The 19,805-nt window shown below is 33.7% G+C and overlaps 3 protein-coding genes and 1 long non-coding RNA gene across 5 annotated transcripts; 1 reads left to right on the top strand and 3 right to left on the bottom strand.

Annotated features, from left to right (window-relative positions):
* Window positions 1-724: 724 nt before the first annotated feature.
* LOC101207204 (probable pectate lyase 8) lies at window positions 725-5,777 on the top strand. The gene is made up of 7 exons (XM_004151966.3): window positions 725-1,000; window positions 1,096-1,149; window positions 1,918-1,977; window positions 3,724-4,366; window positions 4,467-4,570; window positions 4,919-5,057; window positions 5,266-5,777. Exons 1-7 carry the CDS (start codon window positions 921-923, stop codon window positions 5,485-5,487), a joined length of 1,302 nt encoding a protein of 433 aa, XP_004152014.1. The 5' UTR covers window positions 725-920; the 3' UTR covers window positions 5,488-5,777.
* On the bottom strand, window positions 4,696-5,335 carry LOC105434928. Its single transcript, XR_969048.2, has 2 exons — window positions 5,194-5,335; window positions 4,696-5,087 (listed from the first exon to the last, which is right to left on the bottom strand). It is a non-coding gene; the product is annotated as an uncharacterized LOC105434928 (long non-coding RNA).
* A 1,444-nt stretch (window positions 5,778-7,221) lies between the features above and the next one.
* Window positions 7,222-16,189, bottom strand: LOC101207451. Of its 2 annotated transcripts, XM_004151967.3 has the most exons (4): window positions 15,876-16,189; window positions 15,556-15,617; window positions 15,153-15,257; window positions 7,222-7,856 (listed from the first exon to the last, which is right to left on the bottom strand). In XM_004151967.3, the coding sequence occupies exons 1-4, from the start codon at window positions 16,096-16,098 to the stop codon at window positions 7,713-7,715; spliced, it is 534 nt and encodes a 177-aa protein (XP_004152015.1). In that variant the 5' UTR covers window positions 16,099-16,189; the 3' UTR covers window positions 7,222-7,712. The 2 variants fall into 2 exon arrangements, with proteins under 2 accessions (XP_004152015.1, XP_011651636.1); XM_011653334.2 differs by lacking the exon at window positions 15,153-15,257 and having other exon boundaries at window positions 15,876-16,182.
* Window positions 16,190-19,418: 3,229 nt separating this feature from the next.
* On the bottom strand, window positions 19,419-19,601 carry LOC105435116. The gene has a single exon (XM_011654518.1). The coding sequence runs from the start codon at window positions 19,599-19,601 to the stop codon at window positions 19,419-19,421; it is 183 nt and encodes a 60-aa protein (XP_011652820.1).
* Window positions 19,602-19,805: the final 204 nt, after the last annotated feature.

Below are 19,805 nucleotides of genomic sequence, written 5' to 3'. Positions count from 1 at the left end.
TTTTTTAATTCTCTTAATAAAAAGGATTTTTTGTTGGTGGAAAATATGTATATACAAGAAATTAACGGCTCAGAAAGATTAGCAAACCAAAATAAACGAAGAAATATATCATGCCTACATCTATAGCTAACTCATGTATAAACAACCTTATTCCATTCACGTACAAAGCAAACTTTAATGGAATAAGAAGGAGAAACTAAACTCGAGATATTCTTTAAAATAATAAGAATGTAATCTTCAACGATGACTGAATACAATGAATGGCGCTAAAAAAATAATTAGTAAACATTGTAGCAAACCACCCTGTAAGAGGAAATAGATAGACAAAGATTAGCATGTTAGAGAAATAATATAATAGTTTATTATTGACTATTTTTCAAAAACGTTTTTATCATTTATTAACATTTACCTAATAAATTTTGAAAATATATTTACTTTGGCATTAGTTTTTTAAAAATTCTAGAGTTTGTGATTTTAATTTAATTTGTAGATTTTAAGATATTACTAAATAAGTTTTTAAAATTTGGATTATAATTTAGTTAGGTTTATGAATTTGAAGATTTATGGTCTCAACCTGTTTGTTAAAAGTATAAATATTGATATTTTTTTTTGTTTGAATTTAAAAAAAGAAAAAAGAAAAAAGAAATTAAGAAATTAAGAAATTAAGAAATTGTGAAAAAGTTTATAAGGTGGGGGCCTATAAAAGGAGATTCTACATCTCAATTTCGTTTCCCATTGAATTTGTGTATTTGGTTTCACAACTACTAGCATTTATCTCTGTCTGTCTCTCATACAAATCTCAGAGATCAAAGAGAGAGAGAGAGAGAGAGAACCCAAATTGAATTCATTACATACACACACTCCTAGCTACTACTATTTCCTTCTCACAACCAAAAACAAGGCTTCACAAAACTTGAATAATGGCGGTTTCTGTCACACTACAAACCTCCACATCCCTTCTCCTTCTCCTTCTCCTCATCTTCTTCTTCCTTCATTCCAGGTATTTCAATTCTTTTCATTTCTTCAAATATATCTTTTTCTCATTATTCTTCTTCTTCCTTCTTCTTAATTCTTTTCTCTTCCCATTCTTCTTAGTTTCGCTGAAGACGAGAGACTGCATAGCTTCAATTCTTCGTCAATGCCCTACCGGTCTGTTTCACTTACAACTACACATATTCTCTCTGTTTCTTTCTTTTTCGTTTTCTGCTTTGATCTTCATCCAGTTTCAATATGAGAATGAAAATGAGGATGGTGTAACATTCTATTCTATTTGTTTATTCAATCCATTATTAACAAACCAAGGTTTAATTTCTGGCATTTGAGTCTGTTCGATCGTATACAAAAATGTCAATGTTGAGATTTCGATTTTAAATATACTTCACGTACTGCGCTTGCTAAACTGCTCGATCACCTTACGAACAAGCATTTTTTCACACTTGCCATAAACTCAATATCTACGCCTAAAGCATAATTTAGGCCGTTGGATATATTCAGAAAGTGCAATTTCGAGATCGGATCACGAAAATCTGGGCCCTTCATTCATTTTCCCTTATTAATTACTTTCATTGACTCTTTTTTTTCTTCTAATCACCAATTTACCCTTCAGCATTCCATTTCAACTCTCGCCTAATTTTGGACCTTTTGGTCAATGGCCATTTTCTCCTCCACGTCCACAACTTTTCTAATTTTTTCACATTTCTCAATTAAATTACTTATGTTAACTTTTTCTTTTCTTATTACAATTAAATAAAATATTTCATTAATGAGCAAAATTTGAGAAATACCAAAATATTAAAAACCTATAGAACAGCCTTCCACCGACCAAGAGCTTATTATTATTTTATGTTGAGATATTTTGATTATGTATTTAAATGTTAATAGTTTTTAACAATATTTTGTTTTAACTGAAAATTTCAGATATATCGAGAATGAGCATGCTGTTGATAATCCAGAGGAAATTGCATCAATGGTTGATTTGTAAGATTCCTGTCTCTCTTTTTTTTATATGTAATTTAATGGGGGCAAATAAGAGAATTAAAAATGATTAATACTAATAATAATAGGTTTTGTTTTTTATTAGCACGGTAAATATGTTAAGTTTTGATGGAAATGTGAAGTTTTAAATAAATATTATAATGAAGAAAAATAATTATTTTTAAGTATTGGAAAGACTTCTAATTGACGTTTCTTTTACTAGTAATAAATGGACTCGGAAAGAGGGAGATCTAATTTAATGAAAAAAAATAATACTTTATCATTAACTTGAATATTAGTTACATTTACCCTAATTGTAGAAAATGTTAGATATCCATATGTTTGAGTTTTGACGGTGATTTTGAGATTTCCAATTTTTCAAATTTAAAATTAATAATATTACCTTTGTTAAAGCTAAATTCTTTTTTTTTTCTTTTTAAATCTAATCTGACGATGATTAGAAATAGGTTGATGATTTAATTTTTCATTATATGTCACTGTCACACCATTTAAGTACCAATTTTCTGAAACATTTTTGAGATTTTAAAGATAATATTCAAAGTTTTGAATCAAATGAGTTTTGTATACTTTAATTTATTGATTAATTATTTAATAATAACATAGTGTGAAGGAGGATATTAGTGATATAAAAATTTATAATGATTGGGAGGGACCCAAACACCACGTTCTTTGCTACTGAAATTTCAATCTCTTTCACACATGCCCATGTGGCGAGATCCACCTGTCACGCTCATAATTTAATTCTTGTCTTTTACCTTATCCAAATTTTTGGAAAATAAACAAATAAATATATAAATAAGCATACAAATTTTATTGAAAAAGAAAGGAAAAAAAAAAAAAAAAAACACCCATCCCCTCATCTGTCTGTGAGATGCATCACTGTATTTTTCTCCATTGCCCAAAAGCATCTTCTTATTTCAATCCTCAAAAAAAAGGTTCCCTAAGGAATGTGGCTAAAGTCTTACATCTACTTTGACAACGTTTTATTCTATTATCCTTTGAGTGTGAAGCAAACGAAACAAGATATACATTGATCTTGTATTTAAAATGGACAATATTATTTCAATCTCAATACAATGATAATTACTTTGGATATAAATGTATTTGTATTAGAAATGTAATGTGATTTCATTGCTTGAGTCCTACACTACATATATGCTAAATATATAAATTAATGTTTTAGATCTAGTTTTCACATTACATTTTTCTTCTCGTTAAATTAACAAATTCAAAATATTTTTTTATGAAATCTTGAACTTCAACTTTGGTGTCTTATAGGTACCTAAACTTAAAAAGTAAGTGTTTAAAAACTTTTTCAACACTCTAACTTGGATGATGTATTAAATAGGAAGTTGAGAGAAACTTGTAAGTTATTTTTTTTGGGTTGAATTTATTGCAGAAATCATGCAAGGGCAGCTGCCTAGCTTGCAGAAACTATATACTAATCAATAAATGAGACCACCTTTTCATTTAAAGACATTCACCGACGCATCAAATTTTAGTCAAATAAACACAAAAAAGAATGGAATTTCTCTCTTTCATCTGTAGCATTAAATTTTCCCATAGAATTTTATTACTTTTAAATAAGGTTCAACATTTTTCGTATGGTCCGTACCCACCTAACTCATCATGTAAAAATGTGGGGTTTTAATTCATAGATAAACGAGATTTGAACCTAATATACATCTTAATCCGTTGTGATCCATTGTGCTTGGTAATATCCCACAGGAGCATTCGCAATAGCACAGAGAGGAGGAACTTGGGGTTCTTCTCTTGTGGAACAGGAAATCCAATAGATGACTGTTGGCGTTGTGACCCACGTTGGCAATTGCGGCGAAAGCACTTGGCCAACTGCGGCATTGGGTTCGGCCGTAATGCAGTTGGTGGCCGTGATGGTCGATACTATGTCGTCTCCGATCCTGGTGACGACGATCCTATCAATCCCAGACCAGGGACCCTTCGCCATGCAGTGATTCAAGACAGGCCATTGTGGATTGTGTTCAAAAGAGATATGGTTATCACTCTAAAGCAAGAACTCATCATGAACAGTTTCAAGACAATTGATGGCCGTGGTGCTAATGTACACATTGCTTATGGAGCTTGTATTACGATCCAATTCATAACCAACGTCATTATTCATGGTTTGCATATTCACGACTGCAAGCCAACGGGCAATGCCATGGTTCGAAGCTCACCAAGTCATTATGGATGGAGGACAATGGCTGATGGTGATGGCATTTCCATTTTTGGGTCGAGTCATATTTGGATTGACCATAATTCTCTTTCTTCCTGTGCTGATGGGCTCATTGATGCTGTCATGGGATCAACTGCCATCACAATTTCTAACAACTACTTCACCCACCACAATGAGGTAAAAAAGCTTACTACGCTTTTGTTCAATGATCCATCAAATGTGTGTGTGCATCACAAATTGGAAATTTGTCTGAAATTTTGGCTGAGAATCATTTCAGGTGATGCTCTTGGGTCATAGTGATTCTTATGTAAGAGACAAGCAAATGCAAGTCACCATTGCTTATAACCATTTTGGCGAAGGTCTCATCCAAAGAATGCCAAGGTACTCTTCTCTTCCCTTCTCTTCTCCTCTCCTCTCTCTCTCTTTCTTTAATTGGTACTTGAACTTTCAACTTTCTATCAGGTAAATCATCAAATTCTAAAAAGTGACTCATAGGAGACAAAAAATTGAAAGTTTAAAGTTTCACACACCCAATATAAGAAGTTTTAGAATGTACGAAATTTATTAAAGACTCGTTATACAAGTTTGAAGTTGAGGGATCTATTAGATATAAAATCGATAAAACTAGATCAATTAAACACAAACTTAAAAGTTTATAACTAAACTTATAATTTAACAAAGAAAAAAAAGTTTTAATGGTTGGTTGGGACCCATCATTTAATGTTGCAGGTGTAGACATGGGTATTTCCACGTAGTAAACAATGACTACACTCACTGGGTAATGTATGCCATCGGTGGAAGTGCTGATCCCACCATTAATAGCCAAGGCAACAGATATCTTGCCCCTGTCAACCCTTTTGCCAAAGAGGTATCTTTCCTCTCTTTCTACATCTCAATCCTGTTTGGAAGTTTGGAACAATAGAAAATATAATCAATATAATGGTTATAATTCATAAGCAAAGATTACAATTCAAACATAGCAAGGTCAATATGGCACCAATTACCATTCTAACGATCGATAATTCAATCTTCCACTCCTGCAAACTCTAATTGGTTCTACTTGTTAATGTGTGAAGGTAACAAAGAGAGTTGAAACACATAATGGTATATGGAAGCACTGGAATTGGAGATCAGAGGGAGATCTTATGCTCAATGGAGCCTACTTCACTCCATCAGGAGCTGGTGCAGCAGCCAGTTATGCAAGAGCCTCAAGCTTAGGAGCTAAATCCTCTTCCTTGGTGGGCTCTATTACTTCAAATGCAGGTGCCCTTGCTTGTCGTAGGGGATACCGGTGTTAATTTCAAGTCACAGTTAAAATAAGATAAATATAAAAAAGGAAAAGCAACGAAGATAAAAAAAAATTGAACATTTAAAGGAAGAAGAAAACAATTTACTCATTTTCTTCTTCCTTATGATTGTTATAGTTATAGCATTATGCCAATGAGTTTGAGGCTTTGAGCCATCCATTCTGTTTACAAACCCCCCACTTTGTACTTGTCCCAATCAAGAATTGGAAACTGTACATTTTTCTTCAGTTACATGTTAATGCCAAATGTTGTAATATTCATATAATTTTATCTTCTGACAACATTACTTAGAAAGTCAGGTTATGGCAAATGGGAAGGATTATGATAATTGAACAGTGGACGTAAAGCTAAAGTGAAAGACTTGTGACTTGTCCATACTCTACATCAAGATTCTTTCCCACTTTAAAACTACTACTTTTCCTAAGCTTCACAAATAAAGGATGAAAAAGGGGGTTTCGACCCAATTTAGAACACTACAAAAACATTCAAACTAACCCACAAGAGAGAATTGACAATGTCATAATCATCTCAAAACTAAGACCCAAGCTGAGCAAATTAGTAACAAGAAATTTAATCCTAAAGAGGCAACCTTGTCTTATTTCTCTTCTTAATCAGGTTCCTCTAGTGAAATACTCAGTTATTTTCTACTGTTCACCACTATCATTCCTTTGCATTTGTGTAAAAAGTGAGTATTAGAGACATTAATGAACGTCAAATCATAAAATGAGAATAAGTCTGAACTAAAGATTCTCCTTCCACAATTCATAAACAGGAGTCTGATATAAAGATTTTTCCACAATAATTCATGAATAGATGACAAATACTACAACTTGGACTGTGGACACGTGGTGTTTAGATGGCCTGTAGTCATGTGTCCATTTCTTATACCTTAAAAAATAATATCGTTTTTTCTTGCCAACTAGTTTGTTTAAACCACCCATGTTGCAATTATGAACTTCACTTGAGTTGTCATCTTTTGCCCATGTGAACTTAGAAGAGGCACTGAGCTATAGCTGTACCATGCCCTCATTGTCTTCATTTTGTACAATGAACGAAAGAAAGGAATCAGGAAGATAAGATATTTTGCAACTTGATAAGTTCTGCAAGTTATCTAATCATCACCATCAGAATTCATTAAAAAAACTAATTAGCTTGTCAATAATATCATATGAGTAGGCATCATGGTAATGCAAGTTTACATTTTTCTTTAAAGGAAACAATCTCTTTCGTTAATATATAAATAAGAAGACAAAAACTTAAATTACAAGAGGATTATACAACGAGCAAAGGAACTAAACATGAGAAGTATAGCAGGTTTACATTAAGTGTCCGTATGAAGGAGCTTCAAAACGAAGCTTCATATGAGCTATACAAACAAAGCCACTTGTTAAAACTTAACTATAAGTGAGATTTTGTCTTCAAACTATGATTGAGGCCTTGCTCAAAAAAACGCCATTGATATTGATAGGGAAAAGAAAACTTACAAGCTCACATGCCTTCAAGAGGCCGTGTCTCTCCTCACCAAACTCAGCAACATCTAACTCGTTTTGTGTACCTATTCTTTCTTAATACTAGTAGTATAACAAAAGCAGGTCCCTACCTCATTCAAAACCTCTTACTTCCGCGTAACTAAGTCATACATAACATGACAAGCCCACAAGTTAGCGAGATACCATCTCCAATACTGATTATAACAAGGGCATTTTATCATGAATCAGAGTCACATAGGAAAACAATAAACTTAGACTTCACAAGTACATTGAAGATAAATCTCAATCTTCACCAAGGATATCAATGGGTAGAGTTCAAACATCAAAACAATTACAAAAAAGTGATATCTGGAACATTGCTTCAGCAGATAAAATTGGTCAAAGTGTACGGCCCAGAAAAATATAGATTTGCATGTTAATAACAAAAAGAGCATTGCATTCGTTGTACTTGTACTCCTCAAATTCATGGTATTTACAACTTCCAATTGGATAAGATACCAGCAAGTATAGCAACCTCTTGTACGGCCGTGTGAGCCCAAAAAATAATAAAGCAGACAAAACTCAGGATTGTTTGGATTGTGAAGCAATTTTAGTTATGTTGACTAATGTTATCTTCATATCCTGGTAGGAGGCAAGACTAGGGGGACTATGATATTTGACAAATTATGGGAAATGATTATACCAAATTCTTACGGAGTATTTGACACTGGCTTTCAGCAGGTGTTGCTACTTGTACTTCTCCATTATTCTTCTGGCTTCTTCAAGAGTTTCTTCTGTAGAGGTTGGGGAGGAGGAAGAGCCTCCACCTCCTCTTGGCCCTTCATCTTTATTCAACGCTATAAATATGAAATAAATTGCTCCCATCATAGCCTGCATTCACACAATCCCTTTTTTTTCAGTATCTTTGCACAATTTAATTGATTGCGAGTGACAATTTCAATGTAGTCGTCGAGGAAAGAAACAGGTCCATGATCAGGCAATCAGAAAAGCATTAAAGATATTCCTTCTGAAACCAGATTTAATCACTACCAGGCATGGCTAAAATGCTCACTGCCAACCATGAGTTGCAATCGATTGATGAAACCAAAAATTAAGTGCTGAAGACTTCTACACATGAATGTTGTAAGGCATGTTGATTGCGAAACTAAAGGTTACTGGGTTGTGAAGCAACATGCTATCAGGGTGTTAAAATTATCACCATGGATCATGGTAGTCCTGAAGGACAGCACAGGACCATCCTAGGCCCCAATTTCATTTCCTAGTGCTTGCGAAGAAACTAATGTTCCCTTCTATAACCAATTTTGTCTTATATCTTAAAGGGTGTTTTCAAAATCTGTGCTAACTTTTTGAAAACTGAAAAGAGCAGTTTTTAAAAACTAGTTTTCGGTTTTGGAATTTGAAAATTCATATGTTTCTTTACGGAAGATAAAAAGAACGTTATAGAAAAATTGCATAAAACAAAAAATCAGATATAACTCTTTCAAATAGCATAGAATTTAGAATGAATGGTATCTATATAAAGAAATAATTACAAATAAAAATTTGAGTAAACAGCTGAACTAGAAAAGATCTTGTCTTGAACTAAGGCAATCAGAGAAGAACCCTATAATGATGATTATTATGATTATTATTATTATACTTGTTACAGCAGTATGTCGTCTGATTTTATTAAAGACAAAACTTGAGTAACATGTTGTACAACATGCCAAAGACATTGTCAATAACATTGTGCACGACAAGCAAGAGCTTTAGTAGGTTATTATTTCCATATATAATATGTAAGCGTGATTTGCAAATTTTCCGATCTGCCTGGAGAAAATTTTCCTGCAAGGAATATCTATTTTCTCCTAAAATATATCCTCAAAGCTAGCCATATTTAAATGGTGCTCTTATTCAATTTTAGGATTAGCCGCCCTATTAGAAAAATTTGTACATTGAATGTTTTGAGCTTAAGGTTTGTCTAAGCTTCAACCTTCAACCTTGATGTATTGTTATTTTTTTAAAAACAGAAACATATCTCTTCATTGATTAATAATAATAATAAAAAGTCGAAGCTCAAAGTACATGAGGGATATACATGAGCAAAACCTAAGGATCAGTAGATGCACCAGGACATCTTAACTAGGTTGACACCCCATTAGCGCCCCTTCATGTAATGTTATTAAACCTCCTTTTACTTATCCTTACGACATTTTTGGTTCGGTAGCCATTGTAGAACTCAAGAGGTGTTTATTTTGATACAGTATTTAGGGGAGCCTAAATATGGTCTTTTTAGGGAGAGCCTAAGCATTTTGTATGGAGGGGATCTCATACAAAGCCTAAAGAAGCATTATTGTGGAAGTGAAAAGAGCTCAAACTTAGGGGGAGCCTAAGTTGAAATAGAAGAGGAACTATACGTAAATCATTGAAGAGGGAGTCTGTCAAATAAGTACTTTTGTTGTAATTGCTAAATTGTTTCGTTCCATCGGGCACACTTTCCTTTAGACGTAGGGGATTTTGCACCAAACTGAGATATGAATCTCTGTGCCTTTATATTTATGTTTGTTTCCATGACTGCCCATTTGCGTACATATTATTTGTGACATTGTGCTCTGCCTGTTAGATTCATTTGTTTTTCAATACTATTACTATTTTATTTATCTTAGTATATAGGGAAGCACCATGTTTGACACATCCCAGAAATGGATACAAAGGGTGTAATGGGTCAGGTCAGACTTTCTTCAAAACAAACTTGACCAAACCTGGTTCAGTTTTTGTCCAGACAAACCCGACCAGACCCAAGTAAGTTCGAGTCAGGTCGGGTTGAGCAAACCTCGTTCCCCACTTTATACCCTTCTTAGTCACATAAGGGGATAAAGTGGGGAACGAGGTTACCGGACTAATACAATCCGCTTCTTATGTGACTAATAAAGTGGCACAGTCTACGGGATATCATCTTTCAGGGGAAAAGTTGAACGACAATAACTATTTCTCATGGTCTTAGTTAGTGAAAATGGTCCTTGAAGGACGACATAAATTTGGTTTTCTGATAGGGGAAATACCTAGTCCTCCACCGAATGACCCATAGGAACGATACTTAAAGGCAAATGACTCTCTTCATTGATCCATATTAATCAATAGTATGGAACCCCATATTGGCAAGTCATTACTGTACGCTGCAACAACCAAAGATATTTGGGACACTACCCAGACACTCTACTCCAAATGTCAGAATGCTTCTCGCCTATACACAAGGAAGCAAGTTCATGAATGCAAGCAAGGAACCATGGATATCACATCCTTTTCTAATAAACTCTCTTAATTGGCAGGAGATGGACCTATGCAGAAAACTAGTATAGAGTAGTCCCAGGGATGGGTTACAATACTCTAGAATTGAAGGGATTGACAAGATTTATGCCTTTCTTTCTGGTTTTAATCTGAAGTTTGATGTAGTTCGAAGGTGTATACTAGGCCAGAGACCAATTCCCTTGAAAGGTTGTTATGAAATTCGCCTCGAGAAAGATTGCACAAGTGCTATGAGTATTTTGGCAACTCGTACTATTAACTTCGTTGCTTTTAGTGCGAGGTCCTCTACCAGTGGCAGTGACAAGCACAATGGAAAACCAATTCTTGTCTGTAAGTATTGCAAAAAACAATGGCATACCAAAGAACAATGTTGAAAGTTACATGGTCGTCCCCCCAAGAAGCAAGAAATGCTCACCCAATGACAAATAGAACACAGGGCGAGCGTATGTGAGTGGGTCTGCTAGAGATTCTCAACCACCTGATCCACACGAGAACCGGACTGATCCTAGTCCTACTACTTTAGGTATCATTGTCCAATTAGGTATACCTCAATCCTTCGGTCTTATTAGTGTTGATGGGAAGAACCCCTGGATTTTGGATTCTGGTGCCACATATCATTTAATTGGTTCCTCTGAACATTTTGTGTCTTATATTTCATATGCTGGCAACGAAATAATTAGAATTGCAGATGGTTCCTTGACCTCCATTGCTAGGAAGGAGAAGATTTCTCCCTGTGCAGGGCTCTCCTTACATAATGTTTTGCATGTGTCCAAAATTTCTTATAATTTGCTTTCTATAAGCAAGATTACTCATGAGTTAAACTGCAAAACAATATTCTTACCTGATTCTGTCCCTTTTCAAGACTTCAGCTCGGGGAAGATGATTGGCATTGCCCAACATAGTAGGGGACTCTACCTCCTTGATGATGACACCTCTTTTAGTAGCATTTCTATAACCAGTCTTTTATCTTTCTATTTTATTACTTCGGAACAATGTATGCTGTGATATTTTCGTTTAGGCCACCCTAATTTCCAATATATGAAACATTTATTTCCTTTTCTTTTTTCTAAAATTCATGTGTCTACCTTATCTTGTGATGTATGTATTGTTAAACAACATTGGGTTCCTTTTTCTTCACAACCATACAAACCAACTCGCCCTTTCACTCTTGTCCATGATGATGTCTAGGGACCATCCAAGATAACTACGTCATCTGGGAAATGGTTGTTTGTAACCTTTATTGATGATCATACTCGTCTTAATTGGATCTTTCTCATATCTGTCTTCAAGGACTTCTATAACATCGTAGAAACATAGTTCAATACAAAGATTGTTATTTTGCGAAGTGACAATGGTCGTGAGTTCCAAAACCACACCCACAATGAGTTTTTATCCTCTAAAGACATTGTCCACCAAAGCTTATGTGCCTACACCATCCAAAAAAATGGGGTAGCCGAGCGCAAAAACTGTACCTTTTGGAAGTTGCTCGTTCTCTTATATTGTCTACTTCCTTTCCTTCCTATCTCTGGGGCGATGTTATCCCCTTAGAGTGTCTTAAAGAGTCATATCCTTCTACCCGCCTCATTTTTTATGTACCTCTTTGGGTATTCGGGTGCACCGTCTGTGTTCATAACCATGGCCCTAACCCATCTAAGTTTACCCCATCGAGCTCAGACATGTGTTCTTGTTGGTTGATACAGAAGGTAACCAACAAAAACACATGTTACCTTTCTCTCGTTACCCGTTTTTGTTGGTTGATGCAGATGGTAACCAACAAAATATTGGGTGATAACCTTAAAGTCTACTAGTCCTGCTCTCGTTACCATACCAAGCCCAGATCCTCACTACACAGTCCTACCTACGAACCAAGTTCCTTGGAAAACCAACTATAGGAGGAATCTTAGAAAGGAAGTTGGGTCTCCTACTAATCAATCAGCTTCGGTCCAAGATTCTGAACCTTTACGAGATCAAGGTATGATTCTATTGACTCACATATTGATAGTAAAATGAGTGAAATGACAGGTTCGAGACAACTATTCCTAAAAATATAGGTGAACAGGGTAATGTTGATACTGAGGTTATCTTGGATGGAAAGAGTAGTAACAATGAAAATGAGATCAGTGCAAGAGTTACTAAGAATAAACTTATGGAGGATCGTTAGGAAAATATCAGTAAGTATGATCTGTCTCTTGATTTGCCCATTGCACTATGGAAGGGTACCAGGTCCTACACTAAGCACTCTATTGCTAACTATGTTTCTTATGAGAACCTATCTCCTCAGTAGCCTTCACAGCCAGTCTTGACTTTACCATGATACCAAAAGATATCCACATTGCTTTAGAATGTTCTCAGTGAAAAAATGTTGTCATGGAAGAGATGAGGGCCCTTAAGAAGAACAAGACTTGAGAGATTTGCGCTCTATCTAAAGGACATAAAACAGTGGGATGCAAATGGGTGTTCACTATCAAATATAGGGCAGATGGAACCCTTAACTGACACAAGGCGAGGTTAGTTGCAAAAGGTTTACTCAAACCTATGGTGTTTATTCAGTTTTCCCTAGTTGTTAAACTAAATACTGTTAGAGTCTTGCTATCTGTTGCTGTGAACAAAGATTGACCTCTTTATCAGTTGGATGTTCAGAATGCGTTCCTGGACGGGGACCTAGAGAAGGAAGTCTATATGAGCCCTCCTCCGAGGTTTGAAGCACAATTCGACCATTAGGTATGTAAACTTTAAAAATCTTTATATGGTCTAAAACAATCACCTAGTGCACGGTTTGATAGGTTTTCTATCTTTGCCAAGTCCCTAAGATATAGTCAGGGGCACTCTGACCATACTTTATTTACAAAGATCTCCAAGGTTGGGAAGGTTGCAGTATTTATTGTTTATGTTGATGACATCATTCCACGTGCCGCTCATTGCTTAGATTTGATGTTGGAGGATATATACAAGATCTCTAATATTCGCAAAGCATTGAAAAGAGGCATGGAGATTAACAACTTCATATATGTTCGTCCTGGATTGTTAAACATGATGTGACGTTTTACTAATCAAAAGGAGTTAGTTAGACTAGCTAAGACTCGTTTTACTACTGCCTACATTACATTATCGAGTATACATCGTCAAAAGAATCCTGAGGAAGATGTTTACTTCAGATTAATGGAAGGATAGCAAATGGAGTTAGGAGCAACAAGGGAAACAAGTAGTTCAGACTATTTTGTTGGCTAGTTTTTGGACAACAATTGTTTTCGCTCTTAAAGTATCTGACCCACTAGTTCAAGTTCTTAGATTGGTTGATGGTGAGAAGAAGCCACCTATGGGATATATTTATAAGGCCATGTATAGAGCTAAGGAAGCTATTGCTAAATCCTTAAATAGTAATGAAGAAAAATACAAAGACATTTCCACCATAATTGATAAAAGATGGGAGCTTCAGTTGCATCGTCATCTGCATGCAGCAGGGTACTATTTAAACCCGTCATTCTATTATTCGAATCCTAACATCGAGGAGGATGATGAAATAGTTAATGGACTCTATTCATGCATAACGAAAATGGTTGCTTCATTGGAAGTATAAGACAATATACTTGCAGAACTAAGCAAGTATAAAAGAGCTGAAGCATTATTTGGACAACCTTTAGCAATCAGACAAAGGGACAAAATATCTCCAAGTAAATTTCAACTAAACGATTACACAACGATACCAGCAACAAACTATTCTATTAATATATATCTTTTTGCTTGTGCCTATAATGAAATGGTGGGCTAATTTTGGACAATCAACTCCAAGCTTGCAAAAGTTTCCTATGAAAATTGTAGGTCTTACTTGTAGCACTTTTGGATGCGAGCGTAATTGAAGTGTGTTTGAACAGGTTACCTTTTCTCTTCTTAAGTACATTGAGAATGAGAATCAAAATTTGTTGATTCACTGGCAATGAAACTTTCTAATTTTGCAGCTTCATAGCAAGAAACGAAATAGGCTTGCTCAAAGTTGTTTGAATGATCTAGTGTTCATCAAATACAATAGAGCATTAAAACGTCGATACAACCTACGAGATATTGTCGACCCCATCTCCTTGAAAGATATTGATGATAGTAACGAATGGTTGATTGGAAGATTGGATGACGATTCTGAGGAGGAGGATGAGTTGGTATTTGACGATGATTCTTTAACGTGGGGTGGTGTTTCAAGAGTTGCCGGAGCAAAAGAACCATCATTCTATTCTAGAGCTAGTACTAAAAGAGCAAAGACTAATGTTTCATGTTCATCCTCGTCTACCACGCGACGCAAACAAGTAAATTTGGATGACTTCGATTTGGAAGAAGAAGATACTGATGGCTATAAGTCTAACGGGAGTGAATGAAGACGGGGATCAATTTAGTGACGATGAGTTTGATCTTTAGGAATGAACTTTTATTTTGATTGTTGATTTGTTGAATACTCAGTAGTTTCTATTGTGTTTTGTTTTTTAGGTAGAAAACTAATTTTATAATATTTCATACATTACAGTTAAGTCTCTATTCCACCTTGGTTATATACTTATATTTTATAAATTGTTGCTCTCTTATGTGTGTGTATATATATATTTTATTTTTATATATAGTGCGCCTTTTTGTGCACCTAGGCTCCAGAGGACCATTGTGCCTTAGTGCGCCTTGAGCCTTTAAAAACACTGCCGGAAATACTAGAGTACAACTACAGACAAATGGAGTTACAACAAAAACAACTAATTTTTTTTATAATATCAAAGGTACCTGAAGAAAATAGTACAAACTTCCAAAAAAGAATAAGATACACAAAATTTAAAACAATATACATAGGCAGTAGAAAAAAAGAAAAACAAAAACAGTAGTCCATCACTAGGTAAGAGTAGGCAATACCAGCACAAATAAGGCTGTAGACAAAACTGACTTGAATAAAAAGAGTCCAATTGTTAATGCAACTATTCCAACAGATATCCTTGCAATTGGTCTTGGTACAGAGTCCTAAAAACAAGGCCACAAAATAGGCAATCAGTTCTTCTATGATGCTTCGCCCTTGAATGAACTAAGAGCATATTCAGAATTGATTTTTAAAATGGTTAAAATCACTTGCCTCAAGTTCAAAATCACTAAAATGTCTTATAACCATTCAGAAACAGGCGTGCCAATTGCATTTGAAAATGTAACATCAAATATCTTTTAACACATCAAATATCTTTTAACAGTTTCAAAATCACTCCCAAATATGTTATTTCACGACTCAAAAGAGAGAGTTATGAGAATATAGAAGAGGGGGACTTACAGGTACTAGGTCTGTTCCTGCCTCAATTCCATCCTTCCCAATCTTCCAAACTGTCTGAAAGACTGTTTCAAAGCATTTCTCAACAGAATTAGAACTTTATAATGTCATTGCAAAAACATAATAATGGAGTGCAAAGACAACAAACGTACAACATCTTTTGACAAATTCTAATGGAGACCTTTAGTTAGAGAAACTCAACCACTTAAATTCCAACTCACTTCAATTGAGCAACTCAACCACTTCAATTGAAATTCGAAACACAAGCCATTAGAGGACAGCAATGAAGCAAAAACAGAAACCTTAAGAGAAATAAAGCCAACCTCTCAAGAAATTGTTCTGAGCGGCATATACAAGAGGAAAAGAAGGAGAACCTCGAGTTCTTAGCTTTTCAATTTGTGGATTAAAGAGGAAAGATTGTTCTTTGAGTTTTAAGGAATTCAAAGGGAGGATCTGGGAATGGAGGGATATAGTTGGATTTCTATGACGTGTTAACGGGTGTCCTGAAATTGAAGGGAAGTTGTGAAATAGACATGAAGAAGCCATTAAAATGGATGATTTTGAAACGATGGTGGAATTGAATTGAGGAAGAAGGTGAGGTTTTCTTCATTGGAAGCTCACAGTCGACTAAGGAAAAGAACCACAAGTTCTCAGCCTCAGGAAGAAAGGGCCCACTCCAACTCCAAGTTTGTTTGGGCTTTCCAAGCCATTTTATTTAGGCCCATCATTTGGAGAGCCAAGCCCAAAGCTAGACATCATATCCTCGTGTGTTGTGAAAACGGGGTATAACCAGAATATAGAATCCCATAAAATATAATATTAAAATATAAAATATAAAATATAAATAAATTAAGAAATTAAGAAAATTAGGAAAATTGAAATTTCTCCTTTTCCGTGGAATTCTCACGGATATTGTTCATACTTACAAACTCACCAAATGTCACTATTTATAGGCAATTTGACAAGCATGAGGTGTGTTACATAACTAGTAAGGATAGATCTCTTTATAGACACATGACATGGGTGTTGGATGATTGATAATGAAGACCTTTGCTATATAGCCACTAAGCACACTAATGGACATCTACATTATTTTATTAATATTTATAATATCTAATATATTTTTATTTTTTCAAATTCTCCCAATAAATTATAAATCTTATTTGTAATATTTAAAAAAAAATATCGATTCTGGTCAATATTTTGTAGATATATTATATTCAAGTATTTTCAAACTATCATAAAATAAATTAAAATATTTTAAAAGATATAACAAAAAATCTCAGATTTATCACTGATAAACACCAATACAATTTTATCAATCTCTATCAGTATATGGATAGAAACTAATAAAAGTCTATTATTGATAGAATAATTTGGAACCATGCTATATTTTGTAAATATTATTGAGCAGTTTTTTTATTTACCATCATTTCTCTATATTATTTATAAGAAAATTCTATTGATTATGTGTCAACTTTATTTAAATCCCCGTATTAATAATTTCAACGATTTACTAATTAACTTTATTTAAATTCCCACGTTAATAATTCCCACCATTTACTAATTAACTAATTTTAAAAATAACACAATAAATTAAAATATTTACAAACTATAACAAAATTTTTGATTCTATCAATGATAGTCATATATCATTATAGCATATCAATGACTATAAGTGATAGAATTTGCTTAAGTTGTAAATATTGAAATATTAAATGGGTAACGAAATAGCAAACATTATGCTTTTTGTATATTGAAATATTAATTGGGTCACCGTTCTTTCTTTAGAGAATGAAATAGTAACATTAATTTGAGTAATATTGAAGAGATTTGCATAGAATAACAAATTTGACAAAATCTTTACAACATACGACAAAATTTTAGATCTTAGACACTGATATATGTTTCTATAAGAAACATTAATAAATAATAATAAAAGTTTATCAGTTTCTATTTACTATAATTTATAAATATTTTATTATAATCGAAAATGCCTCCAATATTTACATATATAAAAAATTGTGTTTCATGACATTATTAGAAAAAAAAAAGGTAGCTTGCGGGTTTATAAAGCTAAAGTTGCATTATTGAAATTAATGTGGTTGTTAATTAGGAAACAACAAACTTACTAATTAAAGCTTAGATGGACAACATAATATCAGGATATACGTATGTTAAGTACAAAAGTCTTCCAACACCCACTATCTAATTGCAACTTCAAATTGGGATCTAATGGAAGATCAGAACCATGGCAAAAGACCATATAATTCACAAGAAGTTGCAATACATTATTGCAACTTTAAGAATCAGATCCATCGAAACAGATGATCGAGCATGCAATGAAAAGCCCAAAAAGTATATGAGAACTCAAATGATCTTTCAACAACAAAAAAAAAAAAAAAAGCACTCGCAATAATGTCCACGTAAATAAACAAAAGTAAAACAAAAAAGTTGATATAGAGCCACAGACAAATAGAAATAATTAGATTTTGATTAGTAATTAAACTAGGACTAAAGCATGAGAAAACTTATGAAACCATAGACAACAAGTCTGTTTTAAGTCATAAATAAAATTGTAAAGATGACAAACCAATCTTCCTTGATTTTCCAACTACATTATGTTTATATCATCTTAATGCAGTATAAGTCCATATATGTACCGCTTCACCAAAATCTTCTAGTAAATATACTTAAAAGTAAAATCACTAAAATAAAACAAGCTCGTCTTGAATTACTAGAACTAAAATTATATTTCAACGAAATACATGCCATCCTGGAGTTATTGCTGGTATAAATTTCCTGTGTACATCAAGAAAGTGATGTATGACATTTATGTCAAAGCTAAGGTGAGTCATATGGTATAATTTTAGGTCAAACAGGGTATATTTAGATTGGAAAATATAAGAAAGGCTAGTTATTGTTGTTCCTTTTTTATATTTTGTTTTCTTTGTACTTAAACCCTTGTTTTTATATAAAAATTCAAAAACTAACTAAAGTTAAAAGAAAAATATATAAATGGTGAAACTTAGTAATTTAATTAAAATTTAAAAAGAAAATATAATAACAAATAAAAACTACAATAAGAAATATCATAAACTCAGAAAGGTGGACATTTAAGAGAGTAAAAGATTGTTGAGAAAAGGAGAATTAATAAAGGGATTTACTCCCAAATAAATCAATCTAAGTTAATAGATCACATGTATATTTGTTAGATTTAGATTTATTATTTATTATTTGAGAATTATATTTTGAGATTAGATGGTTTTGTGTTTAACTTTCAATATACCAAATATATATACACACTGCATTTACCAAATCTTAGTTAGACGTCTAAATTTAACGAACAACACATTTAAATTGTTCTATACATATATACTTACAAATTACTAATATATCATATAAATTTTCAATGTACTACTCTACGATATAGTAGAACACAACCAACATTATTATTAATAGAAAATATTGCTTTATTTCATTTTATTCCCTAACTTTTCATTAGGTTAAGATATACCCTCCCATATGGTTTTTTTGTGTGTTAACAAACTAGTTTAAATTACTTCCCATTAGGGTTTTATCTAAGACCAAAACTTTTAAGAAATTCAGTTAACTGAATCTTATAATAATTAACAAGGCAAATAAGAACAAAAGAGGAAAAAGATTTGTAGAGAAAAAAGGAACTACATTGCTAAATAAGTATACAAACAAAGGAGAATTACACAGCGAATATATTATTCTTCTCATTAACTAACAGTTATTTAAATCTTGCATCCTGTGTTACATGATTATTATTTGGAAACACATAGATTATTGGGAAGAAAAAAACAACCCCATGAAAATTTGATTATCATCTAAAAAATATTTCAATGGGAGGACGCACGTGAGAGGATGAAGAACACGGCGGCGAGCGTGACCGGAAAAAGGAGGAGTAGGAAGCCGGACGGCGGTTGAAGGGAACCGATCACCAGCGGCAGCAATAGAACGAGTCCAACCACCACAAGCATTATCAAAACACTCCCCATTCCAAACACACCAGTTTCTTCCATTCCCACCAGACGACTACAATCCGTCGGTTGTTGCTTGATGAATCGAAGTGAAATGTCAGGAGACCGAGTGTGAAAAATGTATGGAACAAGTGAGAAGAAGAGAATGTGTGTGAAATGATTTTTGTTTATAGGAATAATAAGATTTTACTTGGGATGAATAACAAGAGAGTATTTATAGATGTGAAAAGAAACTAACCATGGCTA

The sequence above is a fragment of the Cucumis sativus genome, chromosome 3 (assembly GCF_000004075.3).
Source record: "Cucumis sativus cultivar 9930 chromosome 3, Cucumber_9930_V3, whole genome shotgun sequence".
Lineage (NCBI taxonomy): Eukaryota > Viridiplantae > Streptophyta > Magnoliopsida > Cucurbitales > Cucurbitaceae > Cucumis > Cucumis sativus.
This window is presented reverse-complemented; position numbering and strand designations above follow the sequence as displayed.